Consider the following 19507-nt stretch of genomic DNA (forward strand, 5'->3'; position numbering starts at 1 on the left):
TGTAGTAATTGGTATATTATTGAAATCAGAGTACGGTAATATTGTTATATGGTAAGGTGGGGGGGATGGGACATCTTTAGCACATAATGTCCAAATACCCTGATCGTGTTTTAAACAATTAACAACAGTCTATAGGAGTCGTGAGGATACGGTTTTATAATTCTTTAAATGTTCTTTGTTTACTACTAAATAGAAAGACGAAATTAAATTGTTCCCGTTGTCGGCGTATGTACCTTTGTTCAAGCCGCTTATTTCAATAAAAAAATATTTGCAACTCACACGTTTTATTGGTCACTAATTCTACAGCTACCATAGGGAGACGCTGCAATATTTAGAATAAAAAAGCAGGTAAATACAAGGATAAACATTTGGTACCAAAACAACGATGCAATTACGGTATGCAATATATTTATAGATATTATAAAATTATACGTTACCAGAAAAAGAGTAAATTCTTGTACATTGTTTGGATTTTTTAAGGGTATAGTACTGTGGGGTAAGATGGGATACCATTACCACACAACATATACATATATTGTAATTTTAACGGTTAACGACTCTTATAAAGTCGTGAAAATTTTGTTATAAAATTCTGTAAATATTGCAATAAATCAGAATGAAAACATGGACCATCTTACCCCAACCTACTTGAATGGGGGAAGATGGTACAATATGACATTAGCACAATGCTGTACAAACATGTGAATAAGAATAAAACATTACAATATGCAAAATATAAAAAGGCACCGTCGAGAAAACAAGAAATTTGCAAATTATGTAGCTGTAATACTGGAGTGAATGGACAGCAGTTACGGGCTTTGAAACAGTCAAAAGTGGGTAATGTTTAAAGTTAATCGTTAGTTGCAGTTAAAATTTGAATTTTAAAAAGCTATAATGACCTAAAAATTTTAAAAAAGCTATAATGACCTAAACTAAAAATTTATTTAAAAATTTTGTTCAATTTTCATTAGTTCAAAAACGTTTTTTTACGCGAAATTGTCAAAATTACGTTAAATATCTGTGGATATAAGGTATATTTTTATAAGAAACAATTTAACCCCGAAATAAATAGAAACTGGTTCAAATAGCATTTACAAGTCATTTGCAAAAAGCGGGACGTTTATAAAAAGATGATTTTTTAGCGTATCGAAGAACTCGGCTTTTTCTCACTGTTAGTACATACAGGGTTATTTTTGATACGTTAAGACAACACAATACGACAGCTCTCATTTTACTAGAATAAAACTAAGTATCACGCAACAGCACTGTACATATAGTACTCTGGGGTAAGATGGGATACTGTTAGCACCTAAAACCCATATTTTCTGACCATGTTTTAAACAAATAACAACGCATTTTTTAAAAAAGAGGCTTCGGTTTTGTGATTCTGTAAATATAACTTGTTGACTACCAAATGAGACAACAATAGTAAAAACATGTCCCATCATGCCCCATCTACTATATAAAAAAGGACAAAAACTATTTATCCGTTTGCGACCAGGCAAATACATATGTAACGGTAACTGTATGGTATAACGAGCAATATATGATATCTGATTGTGTAAAACATAACCAACTGGTCAGTAAAACATGATGTTTCATTAGCATGTGTGTATACATACAACATATCAATATATATATATAGTAGTGTGGGGAAAGACGGGACGCCTTTAGCACATAATATCCAAAAACCGGATTGTTTTTTAAAGAAATAACAACAGTCTATGGGAGTCGTGAGGATACGGTTTATTATTCTTCAAGTGTTGTTTGTTTACTACCAAATGAGACGAGAAAATAGAATCAAAACGTGTCCCATCTTTCCTCACCCTACTATATATTTATGCAACTATTTAGGTATTATATATAATATATATAGTCGTACCGTTTTGTAGCATATGCAGTAAAAACTAAGCAAATACAAAAAAAACGTATTTTTTTTGTTAAAAACACCATAAACATTTCATTTTAGCAGATTAAAAAGAGTTTTTTTTCATAATGACACAAAAATTCGACTTTTTCGAAGTATTTTTACAAATATACTTCTTGAGTTTTGTTTATGTAACATATAAAGTTTATAAACCAAACCTTAGCGTCTGTAGTAATAATTTACACCCATGTGGCTATCTTCTTCTCGAGGCCTTTCATAACTGCTTGCAGAATCTAACATGTAATCTAACTCTATGTCTTTAGACGAGCGCCGTTCTCTGTCATAGTCTCGATTGCTTACCACGTAAGGCGGGGGCCCTACACTGGTGTTGGGTATGCTACGTACAGAGCGTGCTACTATGGGTGTCGTCGAGGCTTGGCTTGGAGCAGCAGAGGCCGTAGATCTTGTGGGGGCCGCTCGTTTGCGGGCAAGATCGTTATAGTTAATAGTAAGAATCATTATAAAGTTGATCTAGTGAAAAAGGTATTGTTAGCATATGGTAAATTGTATAGCAGGGAGTAAGATGGGGCTTTTAGCACATGATATTCAAATATCCTGATAATGTTTTAAACAATTAACAACGGTCTACAGGAGCCGTGAGGATACGATTTTATAATTCTTTGAATGTTCTCTGTTTACCACCAAATGGAACGAGAAAATAGACTAAAAAGGTGTCTTATCTTCCCCCACCCTACTAAAAATAGTAGGCTGGGGTAAGATGGGACATGTTTTCATTCTCATACACACTAAGGTAACTCCTTTGTCATGGCAGTCGTCCTATTACAGTTCTAGTATTTCAATATCTGTTTCTTAGCTTCTTACCATTGCGATAATGTTAAGCAAGCACCCACTAAAAGCCACAAGCATGTACTGGTACACCACGTAGTAATTCTGACAGTAGCCCTCCAGTTTCCCATAACTCTGCATGCTATCACCAGGTCCACATAGTTTCCCAAATCCATTGTCTTGTGTGTTTTTGAACATCATGACGCCTGTAAACGGGTGAATAAATAAAATGAATAAAAGGTTGTTATATTCTCAGGCGCCCGAAAACAGTCGTTTTAACAAGTGTGTTTTGTTTCCTACACCCCTCATGCTTGCTTACAAGTTAACACGTTTGTAACTTTGTGGTGATTGTTTTTTGTATGGCTGGCAATTTAGACCAGGCCTATCTATTAGTGACCACTGGGTTGGAGCAAACTTTTAGTGTCAGCGGAAAATAATGTTTATTGCTCCAACCTAGTGGTCTCTAATTGGTTGTCTAAATTATCAGCTTTACAGGATAAAACACACAAAAATAATTCACTAAGTGATGCATGCATGGTAATTCGTAAGCAGACACGAGGTGTATGAAACAAAACGTTCATGTTAACTTATAACCACTGTCGTTGCCCACCCACATACGTAAACAAACCGTATTTGTTTATTTAATATATTTAGAAGGCATAAGGCATAGCAATGGAAAATCAAAATTTGTATATGCATAGAGATGCTTATATATAATCTATAGGTACCAGCAAAATTTCAAAAAATGAAAAATTCGGTCCAAGAATATTCTATCATTTTTAATATATTCATAAAGTAGAACCAACTTTATCTATATTATATATATATATATATATAGTAGGGTGGAGGAAGATGGGACACCTTTAGCACATAATATGTAAATATCCTGATTGTGTTTTAAACAATTAACAACGGTCTATGGGAGTCGTGGGAAAACTGTTTTATAATTCTTTGAATATTCTTTGTTGACGACTAAATGGGACGGGGAAAATAGAATGAAAAGGGGGCCAACTTCTCCCACCCAACTTCATATATTCTTTAAAAAAAAAAGTTTTTATTTATATATATAATATACATATATATAGTAGGGTGGGGGAAGATAGGACACTCCCATAGACCGTTATTTTTTTGTTTAAAACACGATCAAGATATTTGGATATTATGTGCTAAAGGTGTCCCATCTTCCCCCACCCTACTATACTAAATTTTGATTTTTCATTAGTAGTCACATTTATTATCACAAGCCACATACCTAACTGTACAAGGTCAATGCAAACATCTTTTAAAACACCAGTGCTGAATTCTCGCTCTTGCAAATCAGAACATCTAAGCATAGATATCCGATAATAGTAGACACCAAGCGTTGTGAACGCAAGGAAAAATACCCAAGCCAGTATGAGGATGTATGTGACACCTATCAGCTGTAAAAAAGATATAATGAATGAAAGTAACTTATTTTGTCTTGGCAAAGCCGGAAAACAACAGTTGTTAAACACAGGTGTTCTGTTTCATACACTTCGTGCTGGCTTACGAGTTACCACGTATGTAACTTTGTGAGTGATTAATCTTTTAGAGATTTTTTTCGTTTTTTTCTGAATGGTTGATAATTAAATTTAGACAACCAATTAGCGACCACTGGGTTGGAGACGGAGTAATCGCCGTTAAGTGTCTTGCCCAAGGACACATGCACCCACAATGGTAGCAGCTAAAATGAATATATAAAATTAGGAGCATCTAGCTTTAAAGTCATCAAAAAGTTACAAAAAAACATAACATTCTATTTAAGCATAGTAAATAACACGTTAACAAAACATAACTTTATGGTTATTGGTGCACGGCACATGACATGTATTTCCAACTTTTGAAACAGAAGTGACCATGAATATGATACCATTACCATATGTTTTAGCAAACCCAAAGTAAATTGAATTTAATACAATGTTCCATATGTTTGGCAACCAAGACTAACCTGCATTTAAACAGTTTTACCCCAAATTTGTTTAATAATTCAAAAAAAAGTAAAGCCAATGTTACTCAAAAAAACATGTTTATTAGAAAAGGATTGTCACTAAGCATAAAGGCCAAACGGGGTGGCTAAATTTTGCAAAGAGACCACATTCTTTTTTGGTAAAAAAAGTCCTAAAATCAGTTTTAAAATGCAGTTAAAAAGGCATTTAGCTCATGCTAAAACCTATGAAGAAAGGGCCAGATACAATAACACTTTAAATTTCCCCTACAATAGAAAAAAGCTTGGATGACCCTAAAGAGAGCCCGTTATGATCACAAACAATTTACCGCAGCGGTGAGGCAGATGCCCGAGCTTGAAGATTTACAACTTCGTTTCTTAGAAGCCATGGCACGAGACGAATGACGATTGTCACATGCTAACATAATCGTAAACACAAACATGAATGGAATTAATCCGTAAAACGAATACTTGATCGCTTGGAAACTGAAACAAAAATTACAACAAAACCATGCGTCATTGCAAAACTTATAAATATATAAAAAAAGTGAAATAATTATATGGTGGGGTAAGCTGGGACACCTTTTCAATCTATTTACTCATTCCATTTGGTAGTAAACAAAGAATATTCAAAGATTTATAAAACCGTATCCTCATGACTCCCATAGACCGTTGTTAATTGTTAAAAACAAGATCAGGAAATATCGGATATTATGTGCTATTGGTATCTATCTTTCCCCACAGTATTGGATTATGTAAACAGCATGATGGGGGCATTTTCCACATGTTTTTAAGTGTCTATGGCAGTTATGTACCCTACCAAAACATTTTTTTCTACAAAAAAAATATTCTAAACAGATTAAAACATGGCAATTCCAACATAGTAACTAAAAAACTACATGCATAGTTATAAATTATACATAAGCTGATGTTAGAATGAAAAAAATAAATCCCAACAGAAATAGGTGATTCCAACACAGCAACTAAAAAACTGCATGCATAGTTCTATACTATACATAGACTGATGTTACTATAAACAAAATTAAAACAATAAAACATAGCGATTCCAACACAGCAACTAAAACATAATGGGTATATATACATTACTTACACAGCAGGTACTCTGTTTCCTAAATCATCTCTGTTTAAGTTGATGAACTGTGGTGTTAGTGCATTACCAGTGTATAGGTATTGTGGTGGTGGGTGATTGTATGGATTGCCAGCCATTGGCCCAAATTGTGCCCACAAATTCATTGTACCATCCAGAGCAGACCAACCACCACCTAAGTATAAGAATGAATTTAAAATCTGTATAAAAACACAATTTGGCTTGTCCGGTGCTGGGCAAAGTGGTTGGCCTGCCTCTATTCCAGGGGTTATGGATTCAAATCTCGTCGCTACTACTATTGTAGGCGTATGTGTCCTTGAAACGTTTTCTCTAAATTAAGATGTAAATCTGCTAGTACTTTAAAATGTTGTAAGAAATAGGTACCTCTAACTTTTAACATTGCTAAATTATATTACCAACTCTGCAAACACATAAACATTAGCATACAATGAATTGCAAACACAGATTTAGCTGTGGAAGCAGTTTTATTCTTTATGGGGGAGTTCCTTCAGCAAGGCATGCCAGGGTACCTGGGGTTTAGGTCAGAGTTGGCCAATTACTTCCTATGGCACTCAGCAAAAACATCATGTTTTTCGGTTTGGACCTATAGTCGTCAATTGCCGTACTTGACAATTATAATTAAACTCATTGATTAAACTAACAAATGAAGCATACTAAGGCTCTGCTTGTTTGTATAGACACTTAACAGCAGGGTTAAAACTGGTTTACATTTTGATTTAAAACTGTGGTGCTAAATTATGATTTGTTTTAAAAGTTTGAGTGACATGCACAGCCAACATTACGTCTATAGCACTTACAGTGGTATGGGTTTTGTACAAAGTGTTGGCTTTGTTTAAATTCTTGTTATTTTAGTAGTTCACTCTGTGTGTACACACTTTAAAGAGCTTTAAATGTCACCCATTACCACAAGTCAGAAAATAAAAGAACAATTTTTCGAACAAATAAAAATGAAGATGTTAAAATTTAGACTGTACTAAATCATACAATACAATAAAATTGTCTACCTACCTATAAACATGGCTGTTCCTAGCCAGCAGAGCAAGACAGCAAACGCTGTTGCAAACGGCATTGTTCCAATCGTGATCAAACAATTCACACATCCATCACAGCAACCTGGCAAACAAAATTTTATCGGGTGGATCGCTTTGACGCTTACCATACTTTAACAGTGATTTATGACGTTAAAAAAAAGCCAAAAAAATCCCCCACCTCTCAATATAATCACCCACCACAAAGTAACATACATGGTAACTCGTAACTTGGCACGAGGTGTATAAAACAGAACACCCGTGTTATAACGCCTGTCATTTTCCGGCCATGCAAGGATAAAGCACTTTATTCATTTATTGTTTTATTCTTTATCTCATACCAGCATCTCTGTATCGAACTTTTTTCCTTTTCGGGGTTGTAGCAACTGTAGTTGCTGGGTGGCTTGTGGTGACCAAGGGGTGTCTTGCTGTTGAAATACTGTTTGTCCCATCTTCATTTCTGTGGTCGTAAAATTCTGTCACTTCTCCATTGCTGTCAATGTTGTATCCTTGGTACGACTCTGCCTCTACTAAGTCGTGTAAACTGTGTACAGACATTTTTAAATCCAAGTAAAACTGAAACCTTGAATGTACAACAAAAGTAATTAGACTTTAAAAATTAAAAAGCAACATTACATGAACATACTTGGATATATAAATTTAAAACACATCCTAAGCTATGCTTATGAGAACTTTATATTTTTTACAAGGTTACAAATACACAAGACGTATTTTTGATAACATTCTACTGTAGATAATGTCAATGGAAGTGGCTTCCACTTCCATTGACATTATCTACAGCACTTTACATACAAACTGACTGAATCGTATACTAATATTCAAAATTAAAACACATTAACATTTTTATAAATAAATCTCATTATTTTTTCACGGATTTTACACCATGTTATCCACTTCCCTTATACCTTAACATTTAACTTTGTACAGGTCCAACATAGACAGCAAAATACACAATATGACACGGGAAATAAAAGTAGGTTAGGAGAAATTCAAACGTTTTCCTTTGTATGGCAACTCCCGCCTACGTATGTTGGCGCAATACCCATTTTAATAAAAAGAAAAATTTAAACATAAGTATTAAAGAAGCTAGTTTATGTATTTATATTTGTATACAAATTATGTTTATTTAGTATTTAGCTGGTTGAGTGAAATTGAATTAAATATTCTACCTTAAATTGATGTTTACACCAGATGTCATCGGATTTAAACACGCTATTTCTATGAAATCGGGAAAGTCCCGATTTTTTTAGATGTTTAATTTAATTTTTGTTTTAAATGTAAAATGAATTAAAAACAGCAGTAATTTTAGAATAAACAATTCGGAGGCGGCAATCTACAGAGGATATTAACATCAAAACAAAATGGCGACCGCTCAGCAACAAGGAAATGCCCCAAACAATTTAGAAACCCAAACGCAAAGCTCTATGCCATTACCCATTATGAAGGTATATAACAATATAAGTTAATAAGACGGTAAGCCTGTCACTGGTGGCCAATAAAAAATGTTTTCAAAATATTCTTTAGGCCTTAAGTCAATTTTCGATACCAACACCGTTTTCCAAAAAAAAAATACATGGGACTATACAAAGAAGACGGAAAAAGTTTTCCGCTAGAGGCGGTAATTATTTAAATTAAAAAATACGGAAAAACGAACAAAACAGCACTACAGAGTGTTAATAAGTGTAAAACAAATCAATTAAATAATAAAAATACCTTTCTAAATACATAAAACACTAGTAAGAACATATTTCCCACATTAGGTCGGTTATATACGCTCTTTCGTTGGGGTGACTGTCGTCGAGTCTGTGGTGTAGCGGTTTGCGTGCGGTCGTGAACTCTCTTTGTTTCATTTTTACCGGGTTCGAGTCCCGCACAGTGGAATACTTTTTTTATATATTTTTTTTTCAAGTTTTTTTTTGTTTGACGAGTTTGGGGTTAGGAGTTGGGGGTTAGGGGTTAGGGGTTAGGGGTTAGTGTTAGGGGTTAGTGTTAGGGGTTAGTGTTAGGGGTTAGGGGTTAGAGGTTAGGGGTTAGAGGTTAGGGGTTAGTGTTAGGGGTTAGGGGTTTATATCTTATGTGTATAAACCGTGAAACTAACTGCTCCCCATAAAATAGAGAAACGAATTTGTCATCGCCTCCTAGCGGAAAATTTTTTCCGTCTTCTTTGTATAGCTCCATGTAAAAAAAATAGACAGAGGGTATCAGTTACATCGAAGAAATGTTTTTTGACTAAAAATTTAATGCTATAATGAAAAATCCTCCTCTGAACTTATTTGCTAACCACTAACCTCTAACTACTAACCCCTATAGCCACTAACCCCTTAACCACCAACCTCTAACACTTCCCACCAGCCTATTATATACCGGAGGATTCTTCGCCAGTGCCAAAAATGTTACTGGTTACCAGCAACAGTATTACCAATATACCCACTACCCGTCATATTATTAACCATGTCGTTTACCAGTATGTAAGCCAGTACACTGACGAAGCTGTGAAGAGAGGTACAGCTCCCAAACCCCCAGCTCCTGTACGTACTTCATATGAGATGTTTGGGCAGGAATGCCATCAAGATGATGCAATTATAAGACCCCTTGAAACCCAGGTATCTAATTTAAATAAATCTAATATAAATAGACTAACCTCAACTTGTGGTGTACTACTGTTGTTTTTTACTGTGTATGGAAAATATTTGAGATCCGACTGAACCCCTTTCTCTGACCAGACATGGGCGATTAATCTCTTCGGTCAAAAACCGACTTTTCTTCTATGAAAAAATCTAAGTTTTTTGTTTCAATGTCTATTGATTATTCCACTGCAAAAACTCCATGGTAGGACTATGTTACCACCCCAAGTTTAGTATCTATTTCCCCAGCTATTTGTACTTTAAATACACAGGGTCTGTCTCGCTTACACCCTGAAGTATATGACAAAAGAAACGAGCTGAAAAAGATAAGCGTCTCAATTCTGTGTAGTTTTCTTGACTTGCTTGATGTCTTGGTCAAATCTGGAATGTCCACAGCAAGAGATGAAAAAATAGAGGATTTGAATCTTCTGTTCATTCACATGCACCATCTCATTAATGAATACAGGTGAGTCTGCTCAATTTTAAAAATAAATGAATAAATGTAACTTATTTCATCCTTGTGTGGATGAAAACTGCCGTTAAGTGTCTTGCGAGCCACAATGGTAGCAGCGACAAGCCTTGAACCCATTACCTGGATTACGAGGCGACCCGCAAACCACTTAGCCACGGCGCTAGGAAATTGTTAAAACATGATTATAACTATCTAGTTTGATTGATACCTTGTTGCTTTTTAGCATAAAATTGGATTCTTTTTTCTAACCAGGCCTCACCAAGCAAGAGAAACATTGAAAGTAATGATGGCGTTGCAGAAGAAGAATATGATAGATGTGAGTGAAACTTTGTGCAAAAACATGGACAAAGCATCAGAGATTCTGCACCAATGTTCACAAGAACTGGCTGCAATGAAAGTAAAGGTAAACTAACAAGATTTAATAAAATGTTTGCACTTTTTAAATAAAAATAATTTAAAAAATATTTTACAAAAAAAAAAAACTTGATTTACTCTAAAAATGTACAGTCCCGAGCTTTTAACTAAATAATAAAATGTAAAACAGTTACACTCTAAACTTTAATTAAGTTTTTGTTAAAGATTTTTTCTAACTTCAAGCTTTAAAAACAGCTTGAGTGTTTGAACATATAACATTAGTCTACATTTAAAAAATGGTTTTTAGAACTAGTGTATAAAATTTTGAACTAGTGTTTAAACATACCATTAAAAATTTTTGATCGCAATAATAAATGTAACATTTAATCGTGGGTTTACCGGACTCGTTTACTGCAGTAGTTTTTACCGGCATTGTGGTTTTAACGACTGTCATTTTATTGCCAATTCTTTTTTTTTTGTATAAATTAATCTGATTTTTAAGGAATAAATAAAACATTATGTTATGTTGGTGTGTAAACCGAACATGTTCATTTTTATGTGTCCCTTTACTAATAACACATTTAAATTACATAAAGATTCTAACAGTAATATGTACCTACCTTAACGGTTGAATTCTTCAGACTGAAGCTTCTACCATTCTACCAAATAACAGCAACCATAGTGAAGGCATTGATTCAATGGACATTGGAAGTGTTTTGGGTTTCGACTCGAGCAGTGTAATTGACCAGTCCAACTCAATGATGGACGTTGATTCTGGTTACCGTGAGAACAGCCATAATGAGGAAGACACCCAAGATGAGAAAGACATAATAATGTGCAGTTTTGTCGATGGAATAAAGGAATGACGTCAGGTAGTTATTATAGTACACATTTTGAGATTCAATCATTGTTTTTTGAATTATTTTTATAAAATATTTATTTGTTTAATAAAAGTAGTCGATACCATGACAAATTGGTTAGCGTGCCTGCCTCTAACCCAGAGGTTACAGGCTGAAGGTTCGTTGTGTTATGGTTGGCGTTTGTGTCCTTGGACAAGACCCTTAATGGTAATTTCACCAAGCGAGTGGTCACTAATGGGCATTGAATTCAGCCGTACAGAATAAACAGTCAACCACAAAGTTGTACACAATACATGGTAACTCCTAGCAAACATGGGGTGTATGAAACAGAACATCCAGTGTTGTAACAATTAAATAAATCTAGTTGCATTCATTCAGTAGTTAGAATAGATAAATTTAACTTTTTTATCTGGAAAATGACTGTAGTTATAAGTTATAAAAAAGGTGTTCTGTTTTATAAACTTCATGCCCGCTTACGAGTTACCATGCATGTAACTTTGTGAGTAATTTTTATGTATGGCAGAAGGACCTGTTTGTTAAGTTACTATCTTACAGTGATATGTTAAACAGAAAGTGCACTAAAGAAAACAACTTCAAAAGTGCTGCTGCAAGAACGCCAAAGGAAAATGAGAAAGTGCTCAAAATCTGCATCACAACATCGTTCACACCAGACCAATGAAACTTTTGAAAAGCTTTGTAATACTCAAGTGTAATAAAATTCAATCTAGCAGTGTACAGTGAAAAATTATTGAAACTAAATCGTGAAATGTTGGATGCTTATCTTCTTTTATTCATTTGCAGTTTCTTTTTCTGCAAGAAATTTCATTATAATTTTTTGTGTAAATCATAAAAAAATGAATATTTCATATTTTGGTATGTTTTATGATTTAAGCTTTTTTACCAAGAGTTTTAGAAAGTTTAAGCTAAATATGACGGTTCTCCATACAGTTTATACGGTAAGTCAGACCGATGTTATCGCTATGCCACTAAGGCTTAATCAGAAATGAACTTATTCTAAAACAGCGATATGAACTAATAATACTTTTTGTCGTCGCGTGGTGGTGCAACGACAGTCGTTATAACACGGTGTTCTGTTTCATACACCTCGTTACCGCTTTCAAGTTACCACGTATATGTACATTTATGACTGACAAAAAAAAACGGAAACGGTCGTTATAATACGGTGTTATGTTTCATACACCGCGTGCCCGCTTTACGAGTTACCACGTAAGTAACTTTATCGATAATTATTCTGGCTGAAAAAATGCTCACAAAAATGATAATGTTAAATATATCTTCCATACTAAATGCCTCCTACCCAAAACTCTGGAGTATCGCAGAAAATTGTCGATCACTTTTTTGTTACTCTGCTGGTTGAGAAGTTTTAGCAAGTCAGGTTTACTATAACGGTTCTGGTACGCTTTCTCATATGACGTCATTCCTTTGATCTGCTCTTGATTCTTAACATGGTCCTTGGTTACGGTCGGTACTGGCGAAGAATTATTTAAAATATAAATTGGTGTACAGTGGGGTGGGAAAAGATGGGACACTTTCAGCACATAATATCTAAACATCCTGATCGTGTTTTAAACATTTAACAACGGTCTATGGGAGTCGTGAAGATTTAGTTTTATAATTCTTTGATTGTTCTTTGATTACTACTAAATGGGACGAAAACATAGAACAAAAAGGTGTCCCACTTTTACCACCCTACTATATGTTATGTGATGATTACAGTAGGCTGGAGAAAGATGGGATACCTTTATCATTCTATTTTCTTGTCCCATTTGGTAGCAAATAAAGAACATTTAAAGAATTATAAAACAGTATCTTCACGACTCTCATAGACCGTTGTTAATTATTTAAAAAACGATCAGGATATTTGGATATTATGTGCTGAAGGTGTCCCGTTTCCCCCGTCGTACTATTATGTAGATACCTGCACCGAGCGCTGCAATGCCTTTATTTTTATTACATCCATATCTTGTAACGTTTCCTGTTAGTTCTGGTTGCTGGTGAGGTTTAGTGTATGATAACCTTACGGTTGTGTCCAGAGGACGACGGATACTGGATCTCCAATCTGCTGGTGCGTCGATCGCTTCTTTGACCTGGTATCCTGAAAAACATGTATTTGTAAAAACATGTATAGTAGGGTGGAAGAAAATGGGACACTTTTCATTCTATTTTCTCGTTCAATTAGGTAGTACAGAAAGAACTTTTAAAGAATTATAAAACCGTATCCTTACGACTCCCATAGACCGTTGTGTTTTGTTTAAAACAGTTTTCATGCACTTACCTTGTGGGATGCCTAAGTAGTCGTTCTGATATGTAGATTTCAACTGATCCTTCAGTATTTGGTCCATTACACCATCGCTTAATTCTCTGTAATTAAGATGGTCCGCTGTAGCTGTGGTCATGCCTTCTTTTGATTTGTTTGGTAGGCGCCATATCATGAAGGACTGAAACGTGAACAAAATTGACTATAAATAAAAGTCACATATTTATCCTGGCGTGGAGGGCAATAAAAGTGGTTATAACACGGGTGCTCTGTTTCATGCACCAAGTATGTAACGCTTATACGATTTACCACGTATACAGCGCTTACAAGTAACCACGTATGTAACGCATACGACTTACCACGTATGGAACGCTTACGAGTTATCACGTATGTAACGCTTACGAGTTATCACGTATGGAACGCTTACGAGTTACCACGTATGTAACGCCTACGAGTTGCCACGTATGTAACGCCTACGAGTTACCACGTATGTAACGCTTACGAATTACCACGTATGTAACGCTTACGAGTTACCACGTATTTAACGTGTTTTAATTTAACATTTTTTTCATACAAATGTTCGCTTTCATTTTTTAGCACATTATACGTTTGCCTTTAATTATACCGTAACAGGTAAGACGTTATATTAAATAGGCTTTACAATACAATATCGCTTTTATAAGCGACGCTGAAGTGTCCATTTCCCACCTATTGTTAAAAGCTATTGTCAAAACACCATTAACGCGTACATTGAATACCATATGTGTCAAGCATTGTAGCGTAAAAAATTGATACAAAACACAGACCTTAAGAGTTATGGCTTATGACATATATGCTGGTTGTATCTGTTAACCGAACGAAGATGTTTAGTTCATTATGTCTTAACCTACATACGCCAAACCAAGTTTAAAGGTTGAGAATTATGTTTTATATTATATATATATATATATATAAAATGTTTTTTATATGTATATCCTAAAATACGCAGCATAATTAAAGAGTACTGTGGGGAAAGATGGGACACCTTTAGCGCATAACATCTAAATATCCGGATCGTGTATTAAAAAATTAACAACGGTCTATGGTATTTGTGAGGATTTTATAATTCTTTGAAAGTTATTTGTTTACTACCAAATTGGACGAGAAATAGAATAAAAAGGCGTCCCATCTTTTCCCATCCTACTATATTAAATAAATATGACTTTTAATTTTCTTTTGAGTGGCGGGGTAAGAGTCGTTGAAACAGGGGTGTTCTGTTTCATTTACCCCGTTTATGAGTTACCACGTATGTAACTTTGTGGGAGATGAAACAATTGGAATATATTAAAAATCGCTGGTAGTAGAAATTTTACTGAGGGGACATACATAGCTTGAAAAATGTGAAATTCTTACTTCGGGATTTCGATAGCCCCAGCTCTAAATATACTGTGTCGTAATTTACCACCGTTGTTAACAGTGACTAACTGTATTTGTATTGTCTTCCGCACACATTAACGTTGCTATAGCGCAGGTGACAAATACCACAAAATATTTGAGCTTCGGTCGCAGATTTAGTGGTTATTATTATATAGTACGTTGGGCTAAGACCGCTTATGTTTTTATACTCTTTAGAGGTTAAACGTTAATAAAGGCTCGTCGTTGCTACCATTATTAGCGTGTGTGTTCTTGGGCAAGACAATTAACGACAATTGCTCTAACCCAGTAGTCACTAATGGATAATCTAAAACATGAAGCACGTAATATTCAAACATCCCGGTCGTGTTTAAACAATTAAAAATGGTCTATTGGAATCGTGAGGACACGGTTTTTTGGTTCTTTAAATATTCTTTATTTGCTACCAAATGGGCGACAAAACATAGTAAAAAGGTGTCCCAACTTCCCCCTACCCTACTATACTAATGCTTGATGTAAAAACACGAGTTAAAATATGATGAACTTTTGTTCCAAGCCACATAAACGACATTATACCTCGTGAGGATGCGGGTTATTATTCCTATTCCCCGATGAAGTACCAGACCTTATCGGTTCAACTCTCTTTTCGGATTTCCAAGAAAACTCGTTCTGGCAGGTCGTGCCTCCCACTGGGTCCGAAATACGGTACGGTGCAGTGAAACCTTTCGAGGACATAGGGCGCGTAGCCTCTGCGTAAAGACCGGTCGCGTAACCAGGGAATTCGGACTCATGGGTCGTTAGGTAAGGATCTTCAATTCGTCTTCTGCCTGCAAATAATTCTATAGTAGGGTGGGGGAAGATGGCACACATTTTTGTTTTATTTTATTATCCTATTTGGTAGTAAACAAAGAACATTTAAAGAATTGTAACCGTATCCTCACGACTCCCATATACAGACCGTTGTTAATTGTTTAAAACACGAACAGGATATTTCGGTATTATGTGCTAAAAGTGTTTTATCTTCCCCACACTACTATATTGTAAAATAGGTTACAAATTGCGGGGTAAGATGGGATACTGTAAGAACCTATAAATCCCATATTTCCTGATCGTGTTTTTAACGATTAACTACGCTTCGTACAAGAATCGCGGGGATATGGTTATATAATTCTGTCAATTTCGTTGTTTACCACCAAATGGGCGAGAAGGGAGAATGAAAATGAGTACAATATTACTCTTATGTACAATATTAAATGAATTCATGTAACATTTTATGCACGCGTGGCGGGGAAATGACATTTTAACACAGGTGTTCTGTTTCAAACACCTCGTTACTTATTGGTGGTTCATTTGTTTTTTTATTTTTTATTTATTTATGTGCGTGGCTGATAATTTGGACAGCCTATTAGTGACTACTCACTACTGGATTGAAGAAACTATACTGTTTCGTGTCTTTTCCAAGAACAAACACGCCCACAACGGTAGCAGCATGTGCCTCAATTAACACGTAAATTCTGGGCCAAATAAGGGCAGGACTCTTAATTAACCACTTTTTTACAGCGCCGACAAAATGTCAAATATATAGGCAATATAGTAATAGTATAATCCTGTACTATTTCCAATGTATTTCTTACCAATATCAGCCATTGCAGAAGTCGGTCGTGTAACGAAACTTGTTTTACGGTGTTGGACGTAATGTTTCGACGAAGCTGGACGACTTGATTTAGGCCTAGATAACCGCTGAATCGAATTCAACTGCTTTTGATAAGCTTCACTTTTGCAAGGTGGTTTTGGTTCCTGAAATGTAGTTTTTCGGAAATCCTGCTGTTTTCTGCTGCTCACAGGTGCCGTGGACGGTCTATGCTGATCTTCTTTAGCTAGTTCGTATCTTGCCAATAGTTTAATGCAGTGCGCTTTGTCTTTTGGGTTTTTAGCACGTCTGTAGTACCATTTGACGGTGTCTGAATATCCTTGCTTTAATGTCCCACCGGTCTCACCGTGTAACTGTGATGTAATAAAGGACTGTGTTACGTAACAAAGTAACCCAAAAATACTGCAATAGTACATTTTATAGAAAGAAATTTGGACCGTACAAATGACTATGTGTTAAAATTATAGATTAAAGCCAAGGTAGGATTATAATAACAGTGGCCACCATACTAATTTTAAAAGCTCTTTCACGAGGCATGGAACTCGTAACAATAGGCTACGGTCTCTGTAATAATACGCCATTGTCCATTTAAGTAAATGTAACAGTACAAAGAACGGCCTTTTAATTTAAAGTTAAGTACAGACCTTAAAATGTATTTGTTGTCAAAAAAAATCCCTATTAGATCTTACCTTAGGCCTACTTTCCACCCATGCCGGGGTAGAAGGTATAGCCCCCCAATGGCCCCAATTCGTCTCAGTAACAGTAGGCATTATGTTGAAACTATATACAACTTTTCCTATACTAGAAATCGAATGACTGAAACTTTTCAAGCTCGTTACATTTAAGCCCTTTCGAAGGCAATAACCGCCTTGAGACAACAACACACGGGCTTACTTAGTGGGTGATAAATAGGCTACTGCATATTTGAAGAGGCCTAATTTCTCAAACGCTTATTCCAATGTTCTGGTATCTTTACATACAAAGTTTAAAAGCTGTAAAACTGTTACACTGTCCAGGACTGAGTATAGCATGTGTTTGCATAGTCAGTGTGTGTACACTGAAAATCGCTTTCTTTATGCTACTGAGCTCCGTCGCGCGCGCTTATTGTTACGTCATAGCGAATAATTGAGCACGTTTCAATTGATTATCCACTTGAACACAATGAGCGTAACCATGTGACGCGCGAATGGTTGTTAAGCGCGTACATTATCAATGAGATCACGTGGTTAGAGCACCCAAGCATAAAACCGTACATGATTTTAGCTAATTAAGGACATCAGTTATTTACATATACATTAGGGTGGGGGAATATGGGACACCTTTAACTTTATTTTCTCGTCCCATTTAGTAGTAAACAAAGCAAATTCAAAGAATTATAAAACTATATCCTCACGACTCCCATAGGTCGTTGTTAATTGTTTAAAACACGAACAGGATACTTGGATATTATGTATTAAAGGTGTCCCATCTGCCCCCACTCTAATATTTCTTTTTTTCCTAAAAGAGATATTTCAATAGATTATTTTTTTATACAACATACTTTAATGAACTGATCTGACGTTGTGACACAAGTTTGCGCGTTAGCCTCTAACCTAGAGGTAACGGGTTCAAGCTTGTCATTGCCGTACCTTTGGCGTATGTGTATTGGGAAAACGAAAACAGCGATTGCTCCAACAGTGGTCACTAATGGGTTGTCTAAGTTGTCATCCATACATCAAAAAACAATGACCCATCAATTTACGTGATAACCCATAAGCGTGTTTATGAAACAGAACATCCCGTGCCAGCTTAACAGTCACAACGAATTTAACGAGGTATACCATGAATTTAAACCGCAATGTTAGGATAAAACAAATTACATTCATACATAGTGTCACGTGTGCTCTCACAGAATAAGTTACGTTAGCAAATATAACCGCAGCTGCATTTTAGAAGTTTAACCGCTATATAACCGCTATAATTCTACCCCAAAGCCTATTTAAGAATTAAAATATGATGAACACCCACCGACGAGTGTTGAACAACAAAACGTATGTATATACTCCCCTTTATCTCTAAACCGATGCAGAGTTGCGGTACGTATGCAAAAGCGACAAATAAAAATTATAACTTTTTAAGAATGGTGAATTTTAATAAGGAAACTGCTGTTGGATAAGATGGCATACAGTTAACACCTAAACCCCATTTTTCTCGTGTTTATACTAATGAACGCTCTTTTAGGGTCTCGGGGCTACTTATAATATAATCTGTAAATATTCTTTGTTTATTGCCAAATTGAACAAGAAAATATAGTATGAAAACATGTCCCGTCTTACCCCACCCAACTAGAAATCAAATGGGACAATTGATAATATAATCAGAAAACAAATAACATTATTTTATATTCACTAAGCAAATTGCCGACTCACCTTCTGGTATATATTCCCTTTTATATCTTTAATTGTATCTTCGTATATAAAACTCTTCTTACGGCCCCAATAAAGCGTATACAAGTTACTAAACCTTATAGGCTACGTCTATATTCTAAAACACTGCCACAAATTAGTATGACTGAATGATTTATATATAAGCCTATATTGTCAACTAATAATTAAAATTTAAGTGGCACTTATATACATACTAGCGCTATATTGGTTAACAACAAGCCGTTGCTATAGATAAGCACATAACTATTGCACATTCAACAAAGAACTGGGTTAAATTTGAAATGTCTAATAGCCGCATTACATCACTGGCAGTATACGTTATATATTCTATTTTATTCTTTATGGGAGAGGTCCTTTTAATGGCCTAGAGTTTGGACCAAAAGGTACGTGGTATATTACTGTAGGGTAAGATGGTACACTTTTAGCACATAATTTCAAAATATCCTGATCGTGTTTTAAAGAATAAACAACGGTCTATGGGAGTCGAAGATACGGTTTAACAATTCTTTGAATGTTTTTAGTTAACTACAAAATGACGAGAAAAATGAATGAAAGGGTGTCCCATTTTCCCACACCCTACTATAAATATAAAC

At 35.3% G+C, this 19507-nt stretch overlaps 3 protein-coding genes across 4 annotated transcripts; 1 reads left to right on the forward strand and 2 right to left on the reverse strand.

Annotated features, from left to right (window-relative positions):
• Positions 1 to 267: 267 nt before the first annotated feature.
• LOC149724840 (proteolipid protein DM alpha-like) lies at positions 268 to 7444 on the reverse strand. Its single transcript, XM_089892311.1, has 7 exons — positions 7178 to 7444; positions 6817 to 6921; positions 5791 to 5962; positions 5009 to 5165; positions 3966 to 4134; positions 2750 to 2919; positions 268 to 2398 (listed from the first exon to the last, which is right to left on the reverse strand). Exons 1-7 carry the CDS (start codon positions 7392 to 7394, stop codon positions 2087 to 2089), a joined length of 1302 nt encoding a protein of 433 aa, XP_089748437.1. The 5' UTR covers positions 7395 to 7444; the 3' UTR covers positions 268 to 2086.
• Positions 7445 to 8080: 636 nt separating this feature from the next.
• Positions 8081 to 12033, forward strand: LOC149724841 (mediator of RNA polymerase II transcription subunit 7-like). Of its 2 annotated transcripts, none has more exons than XM_089892154.1 (6): positions 8081 to 8302; positions 9323 to 9460; positions 9754 to 9947; positions 10206 to 10356; positions 10949 to 11179; positions 11723 to 12033. In XM_089892154.1, the coding sequence occupies exons 1-5, from the start codon at positions 8219 to 8221 to the stop codon at positions 11171 to 11173; spliced, it is 792 nt and encodes a 263-aa protein (XP_089748280.1). In that variant the 5' UTR covers positions 8081 to 8218; the 3' UTR covers positions 11174 to 11179; positions 11723 to 12033. The 2 variants fall into 2 exon arrangements, with proteins under 2 accessions (XP_089748280.1, XP_089748281.1); XM_089892155.1 differs by having other exon boundaries at positions 11738 to 12033.
• On the reverse strand, positions 11299 to 17762 carry LOC149724842 (testis-expressed protein 26-like). Its single transcript, XM_089892148.1, has 7 exons — positions 17178 to 17762; positions 16472 to 16841; positions 15414 to 15664; positions 13464 to 13626; positions 13107 to 13283; positions 12486 to 12656; positions 11299 to 11977 (listed from the first exon to the last, which is right to left on the reverse strand). The coding sequence occupies exons 1-7, from the start codon at positions 17256 to 17258 to the stop codon at positions 11955 to 11957; spliced, it is 1236 nt and encodes a 411-aa protein (XP_089748274.1). The 5' UTR covers positions 17259 to 17762; the 3' UTR covers positions 11299 to 11954.
• Between the last annotated feature and the right edge of the window lie 1745 nt (positions 17763 to 19507).

Source organism: Ciona robusta, chromosome 14 (genome assembly GCF_009617815.1).
Source record: "Ciona robusta chromosome 14, ASM961781v2".
Lineage (NCBI taxonomy): Eukaryota > Metazoa > Chordata > Ascidiacea > Phlebobranchia > Cionidae > Ciona > Ciona robusta.

What these genes read in the sequence shown, in the direction of transcription:
- LOC149724841 (XM_089892154.1), top strand. Translation starts at nt 8,219, where the DNA reads ATGGCGACCGCTCAGCAACAAGGAAATGCCCCAAACAATTTAGAAACC. An exon ending in TGCCATTACCCATTATGAAG is followed by an intron (nt 8,303 to 9,322) that starts GTATATAACAAT and finishes GTCGTTTACCAG; the next exon opens with TATGTAAGCCAGTACACTGA. An exon ending in TAAGACCCCTTGAAACCCAG is followed by an intron (nt 9,461 to 9,753) that starts GTATCTAATTTA and finishes TTAAATACACAG; the next exon opens with GGTCTGTCTCGCTTACACCC.
- LOC149724840 (XM_089892311.1), bottom strand. Translation starts at nt 7,394, where the DNA reads ATGTCTGTACACAGTTTACACGACTTAGTAGAGGCAGAGTCGTACCAA. An exon ending in GGAAACAGAGTACCTGCTGT is followed by an intron (nt 5,166 to 5,790) that starts GTAAGTAATGTA and finishes TTTTTGTTTCAG; the next exon opens with TTTCCAAGCGATCAAGTATT. An exon ending in TGCTTAACATTATCGCAATG is followed by an intron (nt 2,399 to 2,749) that starts GTAAGAAGCTAA and finishes CTTTTTCACTAG; the next exon opens with ATCAACTTTATAATGATTCT.
- LOC149724842 (XM_089892148.1), bottom strand. Translation starts at nt 17,258, where the DNA reads ATGCCTACTGTTACTGAGACGAATTGGGGCCATTGGGGGGCTATACCT. An exon ending in CTACTTAGGCATCCCACAAG is followed by an intron (nt 13,284 to 13,463) that starts GTAAGTGCATGA and finishes CATGTTTTTCAG; the next exon opens with GATACCAGGTCAAAGAAGCG. An exon ending in GCGATACTCCAGAGTTTTGG is followed by an intron (nt 11,978 to 12,485) that starts GTAGGAGGCATT and finishes AATTTCTTGCAG; the next exon opens with AAAAAGAAACTGCAAATGAA.